This window comes from Furipterus horrens, unplaced genomic scaffold, assembly GCF_987537825.1.
Source record: "Furipterus horrens unplaced genomic scaffold, mFurHor1.1.pri manual_scaffold_7, whole genome shotgun sequence".
NCBI lineage: Eukaryota > Metazoa > Chordata > Mammalia > Chiroptera > Furipteridae > Furipterus > Furipterus horrens.
The window spans coordinates 75,561,602-75,585,662 of record NW_028327177.1 but is presented as its reverse complement, the minus strand read 5'-3'; the positions used below and the strand labels follow the sequence as shown (position 1 = coordinate 75,585,662).

Genomic DNA, 24,061 nt, shown 5'->3' with positions numbered 1-24,061 from the left:
TCAAGTATGTCCCTTTTGTCGCCACTTTTCCATTTTGAAAGCACAATAAAAACACTTACTCCAAATTTCCTGGCATACTATGAGAAAAACACAACAACACATCTTTATTTCTTTGTATGCTTGTTCTAAATGCTAAAATTTAATTGGTTGCATAATACAAAGTTTGTGTGCTGAGACAGGAAAATACTCAAGTGCTTTTATGTTTACCATGTGTACACACTGAAGAATATTTATCCGCTCACTGGTATAATGCGCCATGAAATGTCTTCTTAAATGCATACTGTAATGGCATGAGTCAGTTAAAGCAGAACTATTCTTTGGTTTCTTAGTAACAATCCTATTCTATAAAATAAATGACAGCAATGTACTGCAGGCCCACTATTTTGGTTTCCTATGATTATTAAATATCCAATGTATCACATGAGCTCTCCTTCCCACTCACTTTGAACCGTGGTTAATACGATCTCTAAAGAAAGTCTGTGGTGTTGGGAGAACAGGACAGAGACTTGCAAAAAAAATGAAACTAGATCACCAACTTACACCATATATCAGAATAAACTCAAGATGGTTAAAAGACTTAAATGTAAGCCATGACACCAAAAAGTCCTAGAAGAAAAAAATAGGCAGTAGAATTTCAGATTTCCCACACAGCAATATTTTTGCCAATATATCTCCTAGGGCAAGCATTATAAAAGAATAAACAAATGAGACAACATCAAACTAAAAAGTTTCTGCTCAGCTAAAGAAAATATCAGCAAAATGAAAAGGGAACCAACTGTATGGGAAAACATATTTGCCAATGACATCACAGACAGGGGACTGATTTCCAAAATATATAAAGAGCTTATAGGACTGAACACCAGAAAGACAGGCAATCCAATTACAAAATACGCAAAGGGTCTGAACAGAAACTTCTCCAAGGAGGACATAGAGGGGCCACAGGCATATGAAAGAATGCTCAACTATCACAAGCCATCAGACAGATGCAAATTAAAACCACAGTGAGATACCACCTCACACCTGTCAGAATGGCCTTCATTAACAAACTAACAAACAACAAGTGCTGGTGAGGATGTGGAGAAACGGGAACCCTGGTGCACTGTTGGTAAGAATGCAGATTGGAGCAGCCACTGTGGAAAACAATATGGAATTTCCTCAGAAAACTAAAAATGGAACTGCCTTTTGATCCAGTGATTCCTCTGCTCAGATTATACCCGAAGAATCCTGAAACACCAATTCAAAAGAAACTATGCACCGCTATGGTCAGAGCAGCACTATTTACAATAGCCAAGTGCCAGAAACAGCCTGAGTGCCCATCTGTAGATGAGTGGATCAAAAAACTGTGATGCATTTACACAATGGAATACTATGAAGCAGAAAGAAAGAAAGAACTCCTACTTTTCAGGACAGCATGGATGGAACTTGAGAGTATTATGCTAAGTGAAATAAGCCGGGTGGTGAAAGACAAATACCATATGATCTCACTTAATATAGAAACCTAATAAACAAAACAAACAAATGAGCAAAATAGAACTAGAGGCATGAAAACAAGGAACAGACTGACAGTGACCAGAGGGAAGGGGGGAGGGAGAGAAAGGGGGGAAAAAGGGAAGAGTCTAGTCAAGAAACTAGTATAAATGACCCATGGACATGGACGACAGGGTGGGGAGTGACTGTGGGTGGGGGGCAGGACAGGGGAGAGCAATCGGGGAAAATAGGATAACTGTAATAGAACAACAATTTAAAAAGAAAGAAAGTCTGGAACCTTTGGTTTCCAAGAGACAAAAAAGGGACATGATATAACACAATTTAGGAGACAGACAGCTTCTCAAAAGGCCAGTCATAATGCCGGGTGGCCATCTCCAGGGGCAGGTCCACTGTGCCTTCCTATAGTCTTACCCACAACAATTCCACACTGTGCTCATCAGCACAGCTCACTGACAGAATAAAGGCAGCTATTTAACTTGTCTCTGTTCTGTAGGGAAGCCAGGCCTAGGAGTCCCAGCACTCAGATCCTTCTTAGCTGCACATTTATTGGGTTTGTTCCTTGTTGGGCCAGGGTGACTATGTCCCAGCAGGGTGTGCCTTAGGACTGGTCAGCAAAGGCAAACGGGAAAGTGCTCCAAAAAGATGTCCACCTATAATCTGCTCAATGTCCACCTTCCCCAACTTCCCGGCTTCATACCCTTTACACAGCTACATTACTGACCGCACTCCTTAGTATCTAATACTTTCAGGCCAATCCGCCAGGTTTTTGTAAAGGTGTTCCAAAGAGACCTTTAAAAATTGATACTGACTGAAAATCTTCACAAAAATAACAATGAATGAATGAAACCACTCATATAAATATGCACTGTATTATTTCAGTTACAAAAAGTTCTAAAACAGGTACAATTGTTGATTTGGTAGTTACATAGCTATTTCACTTTATCAGAATTCATCGTTCGTATACTTATGATCTATGCCTACTTTAACAAAGACTAGCCTACAAAATCCCCCAAACCTGACAAATGTGAATCCTGGAGACAGAGTCTTAGGTTTCTGAACATTTGCTCTGGAAAAGGAAATGGAGTCCAAGAGAGGAGGACTGTGTCCCATGCACAGGATCACAGAGACAGCTTGATTTCCTCTGGGCAAATTGTCAGGACTGGAAGACAACACTCTTTTCCCCCAGAACATCTGATCCACAGACCAAACTTAGAACTTTCTGAACTAAGTATAAAAGAAAATTTTGAATTATTTTTCCTTTTAATACTGTACCATGCCTCTAATACTTTCATCTTCTCTATCAAAATCCTGAAAAGAAGCCATTGTGTGTCTTCACACCACTTATATGAATATTTTACTCAAAGTGAGCAATTTTATCTATAATTTGTATACTACAGAATAGAGCTCACTTTCTCAAAACAGATAGCTTTTTAAAAATGAGCATAAAGGTTTATAAGACTCCAATCTATACTTGTAATTCCAATTAAAATCTACAGAGTAACAAAAAAGAAACCTTTACTCTCTGGGGGAGAAAAGACAACCAGATCAAGCTTCCAGGTTATTTTATTTTTTAAAATAATTTATTTATTTTTAGAGAGAGGGAAAAGGAGAAAGAGAGGGAGAGAAACATCACTGTGTGGTTGCCTCTCACTCGCGCCCCCAACTGAGGACCTGATGTGCAACCTAGTCATGTGCCCTGCCTGGGAATAGAACCAGCAAAACTTGGTTCGCAGGCTGATACTCAATCCACTGAGCCACAGCAGCCAGGGCTGCTTCCAGGTTATTTTATTATTGTTGTTGTTGTTGTAAGAGTGATACTGATAGCCTGTCTGGACCATAAAGAGCAGGCTGAGTGTTGGAAATAAGAGAGGCCTATGGGGGAGATAGAGCTAAGTTAAGGGAATGGAACCATGCACCAAGCCATGCCCCTTGGGGCGGAAGTAGAGTTCAAGCAATGAGGATGTGGTGGGCAGGCAGACAATACCTCTGGGAACCGCTGGGCGCCATGGCAAAGACATTGAATTTCACAGTACTTCTGCTGGACTGTGAGGTTGTATTGAATGGAGCTCGTGTCTTTTAGATGCTCTGCTCCTTGTGTGGAGGTCCTGCTCCTGGCTGTAGATGCCCTACCCCTCCCACTGAGGCTGCCTCAGCAGTACCTGACAAGCCATGCAGGATTTCTAGGGATTCATTCTCTGCTGGTGGGCCCTGAGTGCAGAAACTTGCTGCATGCGAGGATTAGTGTATGTGAGGTGCAGAGCTGATGGAACACCACGGGAGTCTCCCCAAATGGCCATGATGGTGGCAGGAGGAGGTTCTTACATTGACCACGTGCAAGGATTGCAAGATAACTGGATAGATGAAAAAGCCCTCCTACCCTTTTCTGGTACCAGGTTGGGGGTTGGACCAGGGGAAGGCAGGCACATGTGCCACAGAAGTCAGAATGGTGGCAGCGGGGAGATGCTGAACCAAAGAGACCTGTCAGTCTAGCCTGGAAAAAAGAGGGGAGTGGTTGGGAGGTCGTAGTCGTCGGCGGCAGCCGTCCGTCTCGAGAGACGATGGTGTAGCTTCTTAAGAGTCTATCTGCACCGCCGAGAATGGCTGTGCAGTCCGACTCGGGAGTGACACGGTATCTGTCTCCTCCCGTGTTGAATCGACATCTTGCAATGACGCTGGAGTGTCCTCTCCAGTGAAGCTGAAGCTACAGAGCCTGGGCAGGGTGATATGGAGGGTCTGCTGTTGCCCATGCAGCAGACCCCCCCTCTCTTCGCAGCTGAAGGATCCAAGGGAAAGACGGAGTCAATACAGCTTGGCTTCAGGTGCGCCATAGGAGTTGCCGGTGTTGATTACAACGTCAAACCGCCTTAGGGACTCCGGCTCCGGATTTTCTGTCGGGGTTTACTCCCTTAGCCTTTCCCCTGAAGAGGTATGCCGCAAGGCAGCGGAGGTTTTTTGGAATCAGAGTAAACCCATCAAAAGCCCATGTAAGTCTGGGAAGTTGGTTGGTCATTCTGAGAAAGTACCTTGCCCATAACCACACCCAAAACAAATACAGTCCCAGGGGAACAAAGAAATTCCCTTCTCTCTATTGCTCATTGCTCACTGCTCAAGACTTGCACACAGATGGTCTATCTTCTCTGTGAGCTATGTGGCTTTAGCAGTCATGTGGCCCACGACCTCCAGAAGGGAGTCTCTATTTCTCTTGCTGACCTGGTGGAGCATTCACTGGTGCAATCATGTGCTCTCTGGCCTGGAAGCAGACACATGGCTTGGCCACATCTGCTCCACGTGCAAACTCCAGGAGGGAGCCTGCAGCTGGGAACAAGCTAAGATACCTGGATGACCACTTAGCAGCCTCTTCAGGCTCCAAATGACAGAACTTCAAAATGGAACAGGAATTCTAGGCACTGCTTTTTGTTTTGGTCTTGCTGAGTATGGCTGGGTTTTGTCTGGGTTTTGTGGAGGAGATGAGCTTTGAAATGGGGAGTACCTCATTCTCCCAGATTGCTCAGCATCTGAATAGAAACCTCTTACCTTTCTCACCACCCTTTCTCCGGAGTTTGCCTTTTGTGGTGGTGAGCAGCTGAAGCCCTAATTTTGGGGGGCAGGGTACTAAATTACTTTATTTGAAGGAATGGTACAAATGAAGGAAATAAGTGAATGACTTGGTACAAAGTATAGAAAAGGTAAAGGTAACTCCAACATGCACATACTGCTTTGGTGACCAGGGAAGTCACTCCTGTGGCTGTAGGAAGGCAGCCTAAGGTTTAGCTCTCTTTACAGTCTCCCAGAGTGTCCTTGTCAAAGAGATACTCTCCCATGCCAGATTCAGGGGCCTCCAACCTGCACAAGTTGGTAACATGGTCACCCAATTCTTTGATGGATTTCACCTGCTCATCCGGGTAGTGAGTCTTAATGAAGTCACACAAATGAGGGTCATTTTTTTCAGTGGCCAGTTTGTGCAAGTCCAGTAGTGACTGATTCACACTTTTTTCCAAGTGTAACACACACTCCATTGCATTCAACCTGTTCTCCCAGTCATCACAGTCTGGTTTCTTGATATTCTTAAGGAAAATTCGGCCACCTCATTGGTTCTGCAGCTTCATCAGTGTTTCGGCATGTTCCCTCTCTTCATGAGACTGGTGAAGAAAATATTTGGCAAAGTTCTTCAAAGCCACATCATCGCAGTCCAAGTAGTAAGACATGGACAGGTAGACGTAGGAAGCATAGAGCTCCAGGTTGATCTGGCAGCTGATGGCAGCCTCTGACACCTGGTGGTAGATCTGGTGCACCTGCGAGGTGGACATGGACGTGGTTGTCATGATGGGCAGTAAAGGACAAGTGGCTTCATGGCACTGAAGCGGTAGCATTGGGGTGGTCAGAGGGCACTATGTGGAGGTGGCAGAAGGATGGATCCAGGTGGCTGGCTGGGATGAGGGTCGAGCACCAGGTTCCATTCAAGCACTGTTGAAGCAGGAAACCACGGCGACTCTCTGCAAAGACTGCTGAAGCCCCATTTTTGTCCAGTAACAAGAAGACCAGATGGGAAGATAATTTTTTTTTGGTTGACCTCAGTCACTTCAGATATTTTGCTTAAATTTTAACATTTTTTTTAAACAGAAGAGTATATTTTACCAATACATTTCTTTGTGAAATAATATGTGATTTGGACATTCTGGTTACACTTTTCAAATACATTCTGTAACAAGGGAGCTCTTTGTCTAGGAAACTCTACCCATGCATCTACTGATATATGCCCATGTAAATGTAATAAGGAATCCAATATTTTTCATATTTATAATGAAGTCATTTATCAACACCTTTGTTTTTATTATCTAAGCTTTCTATTCATAAAAATAGCTATTCTCAGCATTCTTCAAAGTTACCCTGAGGCTTTGCATGCTGTCCCCTCAGGAGTTATACCATCAGATTATGTCACCTCATTTTCCTCTCATCAGACTGCAGCTCTTTATGCCTCTGGCTAACTCCCTTCTAAATAAATTGTCAATGTCCGCAAAAAAAATATCTATAAACAAAATTCCTAAATACTACTTCAGGTCAGCAATGCCTTAGCTGAAACCCTCAGACCTAGGAGTTTCAAAATTCCAATTGTTTTGTTTGTTTTGTATGTCAGAAAGGTAATTCTGAATATATATTATATTATATATTACCTAACACCCCCAGCAGCAACCTGTAATCAAATACACTAATACACTAATATTTCTATAGCAAAATGTAAGGTTTGTCACTCCAAGTGGGATAAATAAAGATTGAAAAGAGTCTCATGTCACCACGTAAGTTCAGGTGAGTCTGGTTTTGCTGTCAATAGACCTGAAAATTCTTTTGCTTTCAAAACGTTCTGGATTTCAGGATTACGGACAAGGAGTTATGGACCAGGACCAGAAGCAATTAGATTGAGCTGCTGCCTTATAGATCAAGTGTCAAGGTCCAAGGTCAGACTTTTGACAAATATTTATTGACCACTTACTATGTGCCCGATTTGGTGAATATAATGGTGATTACAAAACAGTCTCTGATCTGAAGAACAGATCATCTCAGTGTGTGGTCAGCAAGGAACAAGCCAACATACCACAGTGAAGTAAGTCTATAAGAAGGATTAGCAGGCAGTGTGCCAGGCACGTCCAGTTCAGGGGCTTTGGAAGTCCTGCACTCTGAGGAGATAGTTTTCTTCCCCATAGAATTTGACATGAAACCATTTCGTACCTTAAAATGAGGGCAAAAAGTCCACCAAAGTCCTAATTCTGCCCAGGTTAACCACTTCAATGCTTTTCTTGAAGTTTTAAATATTAAATTCTTTGAAGGCAGGAAAACATTTATTTTTTTCTTTTTTGTCCTACTGTTCTAGTCCGTATACGAATGTTTAGTCTGTCTATAAGGTTCAGTTGATCCTCATTATTTGTGAATTCCATATTTGTGAATTCATCTATTTGTTGACATTTATTTGTAACCTCAAAATCAAGTCTTCAGCATTTTTGAAGTCCTTCACAGACATGTACATAAAAGCAAAAATTTTTAGTCAACCAATGTGCATGTTCCCAGCTGAGGTCTAAGAAGATGACACTCTGCCTTCTTGTTTAATACATAAAAAAGTATCCTTTCATGGTCAATTTAGTGCCAGTTGTTTTTGCCTCTGGAGGCTCTTTGCTGATGATTTCACTGTTGTTTAGAATGGCCCCCAAGCTTAGTACTGAGTTGCTGTAATGTTCTTAAGCGCACAAAGGCGAGAATGCATGGAGAAAATGTGTGTTAGATAAGCTTTGTTAGGCATGGATTATAAGGCTGTTGGCTATGAATTCACTGTTGATCAATCAACAATATATATCAAATCAGGTGTCTTTAAACAGACATTCTAATAAAACAGAATACGAATTGATTGTTTGATGAAAATGTTGGGAGCAAAGGCTGAAAGGAACCTAACCCAGTGTTTTACTAGAAGCAATGATTCAAAGATTGCTAATTTGGTGTTAGAAGGAACTTTACAGAATACAACCCAACAACTGTATATAATGAGAACTGACTGTAATTCGGTACTGGCTATTAGACCACAGAGGATGGGCAGCCATTTCAGGTTTGGAATGATGGAGAGAAAGGCAAGTGAATGGAGAAGGCTTCTTATAAAAAGTGTAATCTAGACTTCCGGCCAAGATGGAGGCCTAGACTGACACGTTACGTCTCGCTCCACAACTAAGAAGGAATACAACTACTGCAAAATAAGAAACAACCACAAGTTCCAGAAAATAAAGCTACATGGAAGTCCAACATATGAAGCTATAAAGAAGTGGTGCTCATCCAGACGGGTAGGAGGGGCGACACCAGGGTGGAGAGGTCAAGCTGTGCTGGTGGCAGCACCTGTGGCGATGGCAGCAGGACAGCGGTAAGCACAGACACCCATATTTAAGGGAAGGTGAGAAGCACTTGGGGAGCACCTCCGGCTGCAGACCAAACCCATCAGCTCGCGATTCTAACTCCATGGAAGGCAGACCCCCATTGCCTCGCACTGTGAGGGCCAGAGGGCATGGGGATGGAGGAGGAGGCTCCCGGTCTCTCAGCAGATAGTGAACAGCAGGAATCCATCTTGGACACCCGCCCCCCACACAAAGCATCACAGCGTGGTGAGAAGGGTCGCCTGGTAGTGACAAGTGCATGGGGCTCCACCTCCTATAGTGAAGGAGGTGTGACAACCCCACCCAGGAAGCAAAGGTAAACACAAAACTCAGGATGGCACAGATCATGATAGAGATCCCAATCTTACAGCTCACCAGACAGCAAATATATAATGTAAGGGAGCAGCAGACAGAATATCTTTCTGAGGCACAATTCAGAGCTTTGGTTATACAAATGCTTACAGACCTAACAGCACATCTTAAACAAGAAGGAATGGAGGCTAGTCCTGCTGAAATAAATGAAAACACATACGAAACTAGTAGTGAGGGAAAGAAAACCAGGGATCAAATCAACAAATTAGAGCATAGGGAAGGAACAAACAGTCAACCAGTGCAGAAAGAGGAAACAAAAAGCGAAGAATATGAGGAGAGGCTCAGAAACCTCTGGGACAGCTATAAGCAAAAGAACATTTGGATTATAGGATTGCCAGAGGGTGAAGAAGAACTAGAAATTGAAAAATTATGTGAAAAGATAATGAAGCAGAACTTCCCTAATTTGGAGAAGGAAATAGACTTACAGGTGCAGGAAGCACAGAGAGTTCCAGATAAACTGGACCCAGGGAGAACCACTCCAAGACACATTATAATCAAAATGCCAAAAATTAAAGATAAAAAGAAAATCTTAAAAGCAGCAAAACATAAGAAAAGAATTATATACAAAGGGGTCCCAATTAGACTATCATTTGACTTCTCAAAGGAGACTCTGCAGGCAAGAAGGAACTGGCAAGAAATATTCAAAGTAATGAAAAGCAAAAACCTACAGCCACGATTACTCTATCCAGTGAAGCTGTCATTCAGAATAGAAGGGCAGAGAAAGCGCTTCCAGGACAAAGTAAAACTGAAGGAGTTCATCAGATCCAAACCACTGTTATAAGAAATCTTAAAGGGACTTGTTTAGGAGAAAGAGGATCAAAACTATGAACATTAAAATGAAAACTGTATCACAACACCTAACAACAGAAGCTAGGGAATTGAAACAAAAGCAAACCAAGTAGGCAATGAGAGTGTGAAAACAATTATAGGTATGGGGAACACTTTGGGGGGAGTTCATCAAGGAGGGGGGAGGGGGGAATGGGAGGGAGATGGTACAGGAATTAAGAAGCATAGTAGGAGGGAGTGGAGTCGATAGGAAAATGTTGAGAAGAACTATATGCACAACCAATGGGCATGGACTAAGGTGGGGGGACAACTGGAGGGAGGGGCATCACTGGGTGGAGGGGAACAAAGGGAAAAGAAATTGGGACAAATTAACAGCATAATCAATAAAGCATATTTTTTAAAAAAGTGTAATCTAGGAGAGGGGGAAGATAGCCGCGGAGTAGGGACAGTGTTCTCAGCTCGCTCCTGTTAAGGAGAGACTTCAGGAACGAATGCAGAGCGGAGTGACTGAGTGAGTGTGGATCTCTGATTGTGTGAACGGGGAGGAGATCGTGGGAGCAGCGTGGAGGGGGGTGGAGGGGTTTACCACAAACTGCAGGCTGAGTCATTCCGAGACTACCTGCGTTTGCAGTATCAAGCCGGAGAGCTCATTAGCCGGGAGTGAATACTTGTAGGGAGTTAGGGAGAGGATTTGGCCGAAAAAGCCAGAGGAGGGAGAGGACAGTGAACAACCAGGACTGGGAGATAGTGTGTGATCTGAGTCTAGAGGGAAACCTCTTCAGCTGCAGCCTCCTACCAAAAGCTCGGCACTCCGGGCGAGCCCAGCACTAGCGCTAGGGCCCTACAGAACAAAGGAGCAGGTTTGGGGCAAGGAGACCAGCAGCACAGAAAAGCTGCTGCGGAACTCCGGACTGGGGGAGAATTGAGCAATCGCGCTAGAATCCCACAGAACAAAAGGCGGGTTTGCGGCTAGGAGAGAAATAGGACATGCAGGGTGTGTAAGTAGGGAAGACAGCGGAGGTTCTGGAGTGGAGACGGTTTTAGGGCAGGGAGAAGGGGCCGCAGGGAAAGGCTGCTTCGGAGCTCCGGACTGGGGGAGAGCTCCGGGGTAGGAGAGCGCTGCGCTGACCGACCACACTAGAATCCTACAGAACAAAGGGACAGTGCTGTGGCGGGAAGAAAGATAGAGCGCGCAGGCCTATAGACAGGGAAGCCAGCGGAAGCTGTAGCTCGGAATAGAGACAGTTTTGGGGCAAGAAGAAGAACCCACACAGGAAAGCTGCTGCAAAGCTCCAGACTAGGGGAGAGGCCCTGGGGAGGAAAGGGCCACTGGGCCCGGCGCTTTCCACCGACTGTGCCAGAGTCCTGCAGAACAAAAGGACGATCTTGAGACAGGGAGAGAGGTTAGGTGCGCAGGCATATAGATAGGGAAGAGAGCAGAAGCTGTAGCCTGGGAATAGAGACAGGACTGGAGGCAGGGCGAGGATTGCTGGCAGGCACAGGCTGGACCAACAGAGGGAAGCAGTAGCTGGACAAGCCTGAGGAGGGCTGAGGGTGCCTCAGGAGGGAACAACTAAACGCAGCTCACAGCAGAGCGGTGGTAGGCCCACGAAAAAAAGACTAGCAACCCCAGAATCAAGCAGAACCCTCCCACAGCCAGCCAACCAACCAGAAAAGATTTGAAAGTCACGGAATTTTGAATAGGAGCGGACTCAGGAAGGAAGCAAGGAAAAACCAAAAAAAAAACAAACCAAAAATACCCAGAGACTGTGCCTAAAAGTTGAATTGAGTTAAAATCCTCATTCTTTTATCTCTCAATCTCTCTCTAACTGCCCCTACCGTCAGTCCCTTCTTATTCTCTCTCCTTTTCTCCCCTCCTCTTCTCTCCCCTTAGCATGTCTCCTCTGCATCCTATTCTCAGTTAATTTCTTAATTTTAAGTTCTCTCCCTTTCTCACCCTCTCCTTTCTCTGCGCTACGCACCCTCAATTTTATTAAAATTCCTTATTTTGTCCCCCTTCAGTCTACATTTGTTTTTCTTTCATCCCTTGCCCTTATTTTCCTTCTCTCCCTATACATATTCTCTCTTTCCATATTCCACTTTATATTATAATCTTTTAATATTCAAATTATAATTCTAATGTATCCCCCTCTCCCTTCACTCTCCCATTCTTACCCCTTCTCTTTTTCTACCCCACCCCCTCACTTCTTTCTCTCCCTCTTGTATTTCTCTCCTTCATCCTATCTTTTGTCAACTCTTCAATTTCAATCCCCTCCTTCCCTAATATCTCCTCTTCCTCCTGATTTCCTTCCCTCCTCTGAGCTCTTTTCCTCCCACATCCTCTTGCTTTCCTATCTCCTATTCCTCTCTCTCTATATTCACCCTTTCTCTCTATCTTGCAATTTTATATCATGTTTTAAACTCCTAATCTTTTTTATAACATATAATTTAAAAAAGAATTTTAATTCAGTCCCCCCTCTTCTACCTCCCCTTCTTCTTTCATTCTCTCTGCGACCCTTCTCTTCTCTACTTTCTCTCTCTCTTTCCTCTCTCCCTTCCTGTTTTGCTATTTTCTACTCTGTGTTTTTATTCTTGAAAATTCTTTCTCAATCTGTTTCCTACGTTCTAACCTCCCCAGCCTTCTCTTTCAATTTCTGGCTTTCTGTCTACCTGGATGTCTGTTGTGTCTACCCTATCTCCCACGCTAATCATATAGTCGTTGTCGTTGGCAGCCGTCCGTCTCGAGAGACGATGGTGTAGCTTCTTAAGAGTCTATCTGCACCGCCGAGAATGGCTGTGCAGTCCGACTCGGGAGTGACACGGTATCTGTATCCTCGACATCTTACGATGACGCTGGAGTGTCCTCTCCAGTGAAGCTGAAGCTACAGAGCCTGGGCAGGGTGATATGGAGGGTCTGCTGTTGCCCATGCAGCAGACCCCCCCTCTCTTCGCAGCTGAAGGGTCCAAGGGAAAGACGGAGTCAATACAGCTTGGCTTCAGGTGCGCCGCAGGAGTTGCCGGTGTTGACTACAATGTCAAACCACCTTAGGGACTCCGGCTCCGGATTTTCTGTCGGGGTTTACTCCCTTAGCCTTTTCCCTGAAGAGGTATGCCGCAAGGCAGTGGAGGTTTTTTGGAGTCAGAGTTTTCCTTCTCTGATGTGCCCTGACTGGAAGATCGAACCAGCGACACTTAGCTCGCAGGCCGACGCTCAATCCACTGAGCCAAACCAGCCAGGGCTAATCATATAGTATATACCGATTATATAAGCCTAATATTATACACTTCCACTTTCTCACTCCACACTGTAACCCTCTCCTCCTCTTCAAACATACAGTGTGTTAATTGCTCTCTTACATAACCTTGATCCCAATTGATAATATTAATACTCTATCAACTTCCAGCTCAAAAACTACCCTTCCTTAATTTAAAACAACTCCTCTCTGTTTCTCCTACGAAATAAAGAGTCCCAGTATCTCCACAAGTATATTAACACGGGCTCATTTGCAGCCTATAGTGAGATTGTAGTTGGGGGAGATATTGGAGGGTGTGGGTTTCTTGCCTGGGTTGTGTGATTATGTTTTAGCAGCACCTCCACAAAAGATCTCTAGACAAGGTGGGCAGAGTGACTCTCAATCAACTAACCAGAGAAAAAGATCCACCAAAAAGTAGCTGAAATAAAACCAGAAAGATTAAAGAAATATGATCAACGACAACACAGACGGAGATCCAGGAGGGCGGAGGAGTAAGTGGAAGCTACACTAACCTCCTCCGAGGACCAGCCAGTGCTGACACAGCCCCAGTACAGCAGACAGACCATTCCCCTCCAAGTGGCGTCATACTAAGGAGAAATAAAAGCCCTGCCTACAGGAATTAAGCTGCCACACCCACGGTCCTTAAGCCTGACGGCCAATCACAGCTTGAATATATTAACAACTAAAGAAGAGAGACAAAGGCAGTAGATCACTGGAAGTCCCCAATAGGCTGCCTAGGGCTAGTCTGGTACATGACCTGACGCTACCAGAGGCAGATCCAGGAAGAGCAGATCATTCCAAGAGCACCAACAAACAATAGGAATCAGAAAAATGGGGAGACAGAGAAACAACGCCCCGTCAAAAGAAAAGGTAGAATCCCCAGAAAGAGTTCTAAATAAAATAGAGGGGAACAAAATATCAGATACGGAATTTAAAACATGGATTATGAAGAAGCTAAATGAGCTCAGCGGAAACTACAAAGAACTCCAGGAAAACTACAAGGAACTCCAGAAAAACTACAGGGAACTCACAGAGAATTACACGAGCATGAAAAAGGACATAGAAGCTATCAATAAGAGCCAGGAGGAAATGAAGAATACGATCTCTGAATTGAAGAACACAGTAGAAGGAATTAAAAGCAGGCTAGAGGAAGCAGAAGATCGGATCAGGAAGCTGGAGGACAACGTACACAAAAACTCCCAGACAATGCAACGAAATGAAAAAAGACTGAACAAGACTGAAGAGCTTCTAAGACAGCTGTAGGACAACATGAAACGTAATAATATCCGTATCATAGGAATTCCAGAAGGAGAAGAAGAGCAAGGGATAGAAAACCTCTTTGAAAAACTAATGACAGAAAACTTCCCTCACATGAGGAGAGAAAGTCACGCAAATCCAGGAAGCACAGAGAGTCCCAATGAAGATGAACCCAGATAGGCCCACCTCAAGACACATCATAATTAAAATGGCAACATTCAAATACAAAGAGAGAATCCTAAAAGCAGCAAGAGAGAAACAACTAATAACATACAAGGGAGCTCCAATAAGGCTATCCTCAGATTTCTCAGCAGAAACACTACAAGCCAGAAGGGAATGGCAAAAAATATTCCAAGCAATGAAAAACAAAGGCCTACAACCAAAAATACTATACCCAGCAAGGCTCTGATTCAAAATGGAAGGCGAAATAAGGAGTTTCTCAGACAAAGGAAGACTAAAAGAATACATCTCCACCAAACCAGCAATGCAAGAGATGCTAAAGGGTCTGCTCTAAGAAGATAAAGAAACAGAGAGAGACAGAGAAGAACACGAGTACAAAGGGGAAAAATGACAATGAATAAGTACTTATCAGTAATAACCTTAAATGTAAATGGCTTAAACGCTCCAATCAAAAGACATAGGGTAGCTGAATGAATTAGAAAGAATGACCCACATATATGGTGTCTACAAGAGACACACCTTAGAACAAAAGATCTACACAGACTGCAAGTAAAGGGATGGAAAAAAATATTTCAAGCAAATGGACATGAAAAAAAAGTCGGGGTAGCAATAGTTATATCAGACAAAACAGATTAAACAGCAAAGTCCATGAAAAGAGACAAAGAAGGGCATTTCATAATACTTAAGGGAAAAATCCATCAAGAAGATATAACCCTTATAAATATATATGCACCCAACTTAGGAGCACCCAAATATAAAAGGAAATTTTTGAAAGACTCCAAGAAAGATATAGACAGCAACACACTCAACGTAGGGGATTTAACACCCCATTGTCAACAATGGACAGATCTTCAAAGTAAAGAAACACCAAAGATATCGAGGCACTGAACAACACTTTAGATCAAATGGACTTAGTCGATATATATAGAAGTTTTCACCCCAAAGAAGCAAAATATACATATTTCTCAAGTGCACATGGAACATTTTCAAAGATAGACCACATGGTAGGATACAAAACAAGCCTCAATAAATTCAAGAAAATTTAAATTATATCAAGCAACTTCTCAGAGCACAATGGCTTAAAATTGGAAATCAACCTCAAGGAAAAAACTCAAAAACATTCAAACTCATGGAGAATGAATAACATGATATTAAATAATGAATGGATTAACAATGACATCAAGGAAGAAATCAAAAAGTTCCTGGAAACCAATGATAATGAACACACAACAACCCAAAACCTATGGGATACAGCGAAAGCAGTCCTAAGAGGAAAGTTCATAGCAATACAAGCCTACCTAAAAAAGCTAGAAGAATCTCTAATAAAGAATTTAACCCTACAGCTACAAGAACTAGAGGAAGAACAACAAGCAAAACCCAGATCAAGTAGAAGGAAGGAAATCACCAAGATCAGAGCTGAATTAAATGACATAGAGTCTAAAGTAACAATTCAAAAGATCAACAAGAGTAGGAGCTGGTTCTTTGAAAAGATAAACAAAATTGACAAGCCTTTAACCAGGCTCATCAAGAAAAAAAGACAGAGGACCCAAATAAATAAAATTAGAAACGAAAGTGGAGAAATTACAACTGATAACAACAGAAATACAAAGGATTATAAGAAGTTATAACAAACAACTGTATGGCAAGAAATTTGACAACCTAGAGGAAATGGACAAATTCCTGTAAAACTATAGTCTTCCCAAACTGAATCAAGAAGTAGCAGAAAGTCTGAATAGACCAATAACAGCTAGTGAAATTGAAGCAGTAATCAAAAAACTCCCAACACACAAAAGCCCAGGACTGGATGGCTTCACAAGTGAATTCTACAAAACATTTAGGAAAGAACTAACTGCTATCCTCCTCAGACTATTCCAAAAGATACAAGAAGAGGGAAGACTCCCAAACTCGTTCTATGAAGACAGTATAACCCTAATTCCAAAACCAGGTCAAGACACAACAAAGAAAGAAAACTACAGGCCAATATCGCTGATGAACATAGATGCTAAAATCCTCAACAAAATACTGGCAAACCGGATCCAGCAACACCTTAGAAAGATCATACACCACGATCAAGTGGGATTCATCCCAGGGGTGCAAGGATGGTTTAATATTCGCAAATCAATAAACGTAATACACCACATAAGCAAAATGAAAGATAAAAACCACATGGTCATATCAATACATGCAGAAAAAGCATTTGATAAAGTACAACAACACCCATTTATGATAAAAACTCTCAGCAAAATAGGAATAGAGGGAGCATACCTCAACATAATAAAGGCCATATATGAGAAACCTGAAGCCAACATCATACTCAATGGGCAAAATCTGAGAGCATTCCCCCTGAGATCAGGAACAAGACAAGGATGTCCGCTCTCCCCACTCCTATTCAACATAGTCTTGGAAGTTCTAGCCACCACAATCAGACAAGAAAGAGAAATAAAAGGCATACAAATTGGAAAAGAGATAGTAAAACTGTCATTATTTGCAGATGACATGATAGTGTACATAGAAAATCCTTTACACTCCACAAAAAAACTACTCAACCTAATAAGTGAATTCGGCAAAACAGAAGGATATAAAGGCAATATTAAGAAATCGAAGGGATTTTTATACACCAACAATAAAAACTCCGAGATAGAAACTAAAAGAAAAATCCCATTTACCATAGCAACAAGAAAAATAAAATACTTAGGAATAAACTTAACCAAGGAGGTAAAAGACCCATACTCTGAAAACTACATAACACCGAAGAAATAAATTTAAGGACATACAAATAAATGGAAGCATATACCATGCTCATGGATGGGAAGAATCAACATCATTAAAATGTGCATACTACCCAAAGCAATTTATAGATTCAATGCAATCCCTATTAAAATACCAGCAACATATTTCACAGACCTAGAACAAATACTTCAAAAATTTATATGGAACCAAAAAAGAGCCCGAATAGCCACAGCAATTTTGAGGAAGAACGCAGTAGGAGGAATCACAATACCTGATATCAAACTATACTACAAGGCCACAGTAATCAAAACAGTCTGGTACTGGCATAAAAACAGACATATAGATCAATGGGACAGAATAGAGAGCCCAGAAATAAACCCAGGTTCATATGGTAAACTAATATTTGACAAAGGGGGAAAGAACATCAAATGGAGTGAAAAGAGCCTCTTCAACAAATGGTGTTGGGAGAACTGGACAGGGACATGCAAAAAAAATGAAACTAGACCACCAACTCACACCATACACCAGAATAAACTCAAAATGGATCAAAGACTTAAAAATGTAAGCCATGATACCATAAAAGTCCCAGAGGAAAAAATAGGCAGGAAAATTTCAGATATCCCACGTAGCAACATTTTCACTGATATATCTCCTAAGGCAAGGGAAATAAAGGAAAGAATAAAGAAATGGGACTACATCAAACTAAAAAGTTTCTGCTCAGCTAAAGAAAACATCAGCAAGATGCAAAGGAAACCAACCATATGGGAAAATATATTCGCCAATGACATCTGAGACAAGGGACTGATCTCCAAAATATATAAAGAACTCATACGACTCAACACCAAGAAGACAGACAACCCAATTTAAAAATGGGAAAAGGACCTGAACAAACACTTCTCCAAAGAAGACATACAGAGGGCCCATAGACATATGAAAGTATGCTCAATATCACTAGCCATCAGAGAGATGCAAATAAAAACCACAATGAGATACCACCTCACACCAGTCAGAATGGCCATCATCAACAAATCAACAAACAACTTGTGCTGGAGAGGATGCGGAGAAACGGGAACCCTGGTGCATTGCTGGTGGCAATGCAGACTGGTGCAGCCACTGTGGAAAACAGTTTGGAATTTCCTCAAAAAACTAAAAATGGAACTGCCTTTTGACCCAGAAATTCCATTGCTAGGATTATATCCAAAAAATCCTGAAACACCAATTCAAAAGAACCCATGCACTCCAATGTTCATAGCAGCACTATTTACAATAGCTAAGTGCTGGAAACAACCTAAGTGCCCATCTGTAGATGAGTGGATCAAAAAACTATGGTACATTTACGCAATGGAGTTCCATGTAGCAGAAAGAAAAGAAGGAACTTCTACCATTTGCAACAACATGGATGGAACTAGAGAAAATTATGCTTAGTGAAATAAGCCAGGCAACAAAAGAAAAATACCTTATGCTGTCACCTATTACAGGAAACTAATGAACAACACAAACAAATGAGCAAAATTGAACCAGAGGTATGTGAACAAGAAGTAGACTAACAGTAACAAGGGGGGAGGGGGGAGGGAGAGAAGGGTGTAAGAAGGGAAAGGTCAAGTAAAAAAAAAAAAAAATGTATGAATGACCCACAGACATGGGCAACTGAGTGGAGACTGAATGTGGGGGAAGGGAGGGGCAGGGTGCAGGGAAGCAAGAGGGGGAAAAAAATGAGACAACTTTAATGGAAAAACAAACAAAAAAATTTTTTTAGTGGGGGAAAAATGAAAATATGAAGAATGGAAATGCCAGTTCAGTGAATATTAGGACAAAGATTTTCCTTCACATTGTATATTTTTCTCCCTGTTTGATCCCTCCAGAGTTTGGCATTCTAAACAAATAAGTAATGACATAAGTTCCTTTGCATAGAACTAATAAGACCAGTTGTTAATAGAGGTTCCTTTTTTTTTTTTTTGACCAAGTCTTTGACTGGAATGTCAAGCCTAAAGGAAACATACTTGGGCTCAGGTTGTTACCAAAAAGCCCTGAGGAACTGGGATTGACTTTCAAAGGTAATAAAAGCCCGTGAGATAAAAGGCCTGGTACCATGGTTGGTTGTGCGGTCCACAGCAATCTTTCCAGGGAAGGAATGAAGGTTGTTTTCCTGAAAGATGGCTAGAAGGGACCTTAAGGCACAATGAAAAACCAGAAGGACTTGAAAAAACAGGTGTGTACAGGCAAGGACGAATGCCAGTTATGTGGCTCAGCTTCTGTGCCCTGAAGAACAGACTGAGGGTCACCCCAAATATTCCTTGGGTAAGTTCCAGCAAAGCAGAACTAAAGATCATAAGTGATCATTTGCTGCTCTTGTTGTGTTTATGCAAATGAACAGGATAAATTAAAAATGGACTTAATGTAGTCCCTTTAAAGAAAAGGAGGGTAACCTTAGGGAGAGAAATCATTATTCAAGGAAAATCACAATGATCAGTAGTAGAGTATAAAATAGGGCAACTAACCGTGTTAAAAGTTTCTTCTCATTTAAAATATGGTTTCACTTGAAAATTAAACCATGTCTATGATATCATCAAAGATATTCAAGTTGCAGGCAAATAGAATTTCAAGTGCCTTGTAACTGGATGTCTTCCCAATAAGACAGTGTTACAGATTTAGAGACTTGTTTGTGGGTTATGTTACATAAATTAACACGTGTTTTCTGTTTTCAAAGGACATAAGCCTATGATCGCATTACCTGAGTGATTGTCTGTACGTATAAGCCTCACTTAATCCTCTCTGCAGTGCTGCCTCCTGAGACTCAACGGTTTGGCTGAACTAAATGGCTGGGTTGGTGAAGAATAGGGTGGTCTGTGGGCTTCACTTTAAAACTGGTTTCTCTTTTCTATCCTAATGGCTTGGACAGAAAAGGCCCAGAGGTCTGAGAGGGGGAAAACCTAAACTATTTACCTCAGCCCAAACTAAGCATAATGGGCAAAAGGGTTTTCGACAGGTGAGATGTTCCTAGCACACCTTCCTCCAAAGAAGTCCTTTTTTTTTTTCTTTCTCCTAATATGGAACATTGAAAAATTAATCCCTGCCTTTTGTCATCTAGTAGTTATGGATTGAATGATGTCTTTTAACCCTTTTTGCCAAATCTGTTGCCCCCAGAACACAAGAAGGATGCCAGCCTGTTAAACCAAGGACGCCGTCGACCAGAGACAGCCAACTGACCTGGAGTCTGCACAATCCTTACCCATGTGGGAAGGCCACCCTCCCCTCCACACTCCCACTCTTATTAGGGTTTTCTGGACCCAAGGGTAGGTAGGACGATGACCATGTCCAGCTTGAAGCAGCTAGAGGAGCTTGAGACCTTCACCCATTGTCCTATACAAGATTATAAAGGGTGCGAATATTTGAGAGGGGGGGAATAGTTATTTTTTACAAACCAGGGGTATGGACTTGGGGGGGGATTGCTGGGAGAGGGAGATGCTGGGTGGAGGGGAGCAAAGGGGAGAAAATTGGAACTGTTGTAACAATATAATCAATAAAAAACATAAAAAAAAAGTATAATCTAAACTGAAACTTTCTTAAGGCCCATTGAAGAGCTGTCTGGGGAGAAGGGTGGGAAGGTTTAATGATTTGTGAACATGGCAACATAGCACAAAGCAAATGGCACCACTAGGCCCAGAGTGCCCTCCTCAGACTACACGGCAGATTGGCTGCATTTCCTAGTCTATCTGATATGTGCAGGAAGGAGAGATGCACAGATCATATATTTACAAGACCTTGACTATCAGAACAAAAATTCCAAAATGTCCATAGTTTTGGGTCTTCCTTTATTTCCTCATTAAATCTTCCAGAACAGGAACTTTTTAAAAGCATGGTGAACCTTCAGAGTGGTGCTGCCAGCTTCTCTGGACACCTAGATCAGACATCTTCTAAGTGCAATCCTGGCCCCTGATCAGTGGCTCAGCACAGTTAACCTCTTATACATAAGGAGGTATTCAAAGTGATGAAAAGCAAAGACCTATAACCAAGATTACTCTAACCAGCAAAGCTATCATTTGGAACAGAAGGGCAGATAAAGTGCTTCCCAGACAAGGTAAAGTAAAGGAGTTTATGATTACCAAGCCATTATCATATGAAATGTTAAAGGCACACATTTAAGAAAAAAAAATATCAAAACTATGAATAGTAAAGTGACAACAAACTCACAGCTATCAACAATTGAATCTAAAAGACAAAAACAAACAACTAGAACAGGAACAGAATTATAGATATGAAGATCATATGAAGGGATATCAGCTGAGAGGGGTAAGGAGGAGAGTAGGGGAAAAGAATCAGGGATTAAGAAGCATAACTGGTAGGTCCAAAATAGATAGGGGGACGTTAAGAACAGTAAAGTAAGTGGAGAAGCCAAAGAATTTATATATATGACCTATGGACATGAACTAAGGGAAGGGGTGATTGCTGGATGAAAGGGAGGTACTGGGCACAGGGGAGCAAAGGGGAAAAAATTGGGACAACTGTAATAGCATAATCAATAAAATATACTTAAAAAAAAAGATTTCAAGGGTTTTGGCTAATGGCAAACTAAGAATAAGAAGTGTGTTGAGGTTTCCAATGATAAGAAGCTGAGCTCCTACACTATATAAACATAGCAATATTTACCAAAAACTGAAAACAACAGTCCCTCTCTTTCTGGCCAAACCTGGAGCATTATATTTAACCTAAAGGATACTATAAAAGGGCACTGACCAAAAAGGGGCAGGGGGCGGGGGGAGGGTGGGGAGAGATTGAAGACACTGACAAAGTACAGTTTGCTAAAACAAGACAAGGCAAATGGGAAATTTTGAACCTTTAAGAATAATTTAAAGGCAGAACAGGTTGAGTTGGAAAGCTCAAAAGGAATATAACAGCAATTCTCTAGATAATTCAAAACAGATATTTGAAGAGAGAATGGACTTATCTATATGAACTCAAAATTAGAACTAATGTGAAGAAAGTAGATGTGAATTCAATTTAAAGGAGAATTTTGAAACAATCCAAGATGCTTCAGAGTAGAATAGGTCCCCTCATTTATTAGACAGTTTCCAGGCATGGAATCCTTCTTTCATGACAAGGCTAAGCAATCAGATAGTGCTGACAATGCACAAGGAAAAAGCCACAAAATAAATACTTGGAAAGGAGAAAATTTTACTAGAGATTTCCATTCTATGACTGACTTTACAGAATATCATCACCAAGAAAACTGATGCTATTGTTACCTTTAAGCCTTATAGTGGAGAAATGACTTTGGTTGTTAAGAGAAAGCTACAGGCAAAATGTAACATTTCTGGTAGAGAAAATGAAATGCACAGAGGCAATGAAAAGCTGAGGGTTACGGCAAATATGGGACATGGTGAATAATCTGTTTGTCAGAAGAGAGGAAGGGTGCCTAATCAGCAGGAACATGGATAAGCATAAAAGATGAGGAAGGGTAAAGAGGGTTTTGAACCCAACTCAGGCAATTAGGCTTTCATCCTGTTGGCAAGGGGAACTCATCAAGAACTAAGAAAGACACCAAGGATCAAAATGGCATTTCAGAATGATCAAACTGGTATTGTAGGAAAAAACAAGAGGGAGACTGAGATTCTGGTAGCAAGGAAAGCAGAGAGGACATTCTGGCAGGAAATGAGAAAATACAGGAAAGATAGTAAGACCAAATTAAAGGAAAAGTAGTGAAATGAAAAGAGAAATTTAAATAAAAAGGTTATATAGGAAGATTTAAAGGACTGGTGACTGATTCAGTGTGGAGTGGGAAGTCAAAGACAAACACTTGAATCAGGGAACCCAGTACATGTCAACCTGCCTAACAATAAAACCAAAACCCTCCAAAACATCTAAATAATAACTAGTTCCCAAATTACTGATTCATCATGGCTTTATATAATATGTTCACAGTATATTTTCCACATACAAAAAAAAAAAAAGATTTTGTAGTTGTTTTGAATTCAAAACCAGTCACCAAAAGTTTGTTGATGCAACGTTCACAAAATTTAACTCCTCTAAAGGTAGAGAGCAGATATGCCAGGCAAATACTAACAGAAAGGAAGCTGGGATCTGTATGTTAACATCAGACAAAATAGACTGTAAGGCAAATAAGCATTATTAGTGATAAAAGAAGGTCACTATATAAGAAACACTGCAATTTGTGAGGGAAACACAATTATAACTTAATTAACACCAAATAACATGCCTGAAAATATAAAGTAAAAGTTCACTACTGGTCCACAGGAAGAAAATGAAAAGATCACCAAATACTGTAGATTTTCACATACCTATGAATCTAAGAACTGCACCTATGAATCTAAGAACTGACAGATGAAACAGTCAAATCAGTAGGTGTATAAAAAACTTAAAACAGCCCAACTGACAAGTTTCATCCAATGGAAAGACATACAACAAGCAGCTAACAATTAAAGAATACATATTACTTCCCAGTTTTAACATGCTAGGCATAAAATTAATCTCAACAGATTAAATTTTTTGATAGAAATGCAATGAAGCTACAAATCGATAACAAAAATATTAAAACAAAAAATAAAAGATGTTCAGATCTAGTCAAGATGGCAGTGTAGGCAGATATGGCTCACTTCTTCCCAAAACCACATCAAAATTACAACTAAAATATAGAACCATTATCCAGAACCATCAAAAATCAAGTTAAATGGAAGTCTGACAACTACGGAATTAAAGAAACCATATCTACTGAGACGACTAGGAGAGGAGCAGATGCAAAATGGGCTAGTCTCTCACCCATGTGGGATGATAAAAATTTGGGAGGGATATCTCAGGAGCAAGGAGTCCCAGACCCACACCAGGCCCCACTGCCCAGGGCTCCAGCAACAGAAAGATAAGTCTCCATAGCTTCTGACTGTAAAAACCAGCAGGGATTGAGTCAGTGGAAGAAACTCTGAAGCCCCAAGCAGTTCATCTTAAAGAATCCACACACATACTCACCTGCTCACAATCACTCCCCCTGAGCTCCAGCACCGGGGTAGCAGCTTGAAAGGTACCATTGGTATACTGGGAGAAACTGAAGTGTTTAGCATCAAGGTATGCAGAGGTCAT

General features: G+C 41.5%; 1 protein-coding gene across 3 annotated transcripts in view; it reads right to left on the bottom strand.

Moving 5' to 3' along the window:
• SHQ1 (SHQ1, H/ACA ribonucleoprotein assembly factor) overlaps window positions 1-24,061 on the bottom strand; it is a 192,042-nt gene that overhangs the window by 21,023 nt on the left and 146,958 nt on the right. The window contains exon 11 of one of the 3 annotated variants that reach the window (XM_090283827.1): window positions 5,396-5,780. The exons of the other annotated variants lie outside the window; for them this stretch is intronic. Coding sequence (XP_090139953.1) covers window positions 5,657-5,780 — 124 coding nt within the window. The 3' untranslated portion in view covers window positions 5,396-5,656. Of the gene's footprint in view, window positions 1-5,395; window positions 5,781-24,061 lie in introns of those variants that run through there. 3 annotated transcript variants of the gene reach the window in all.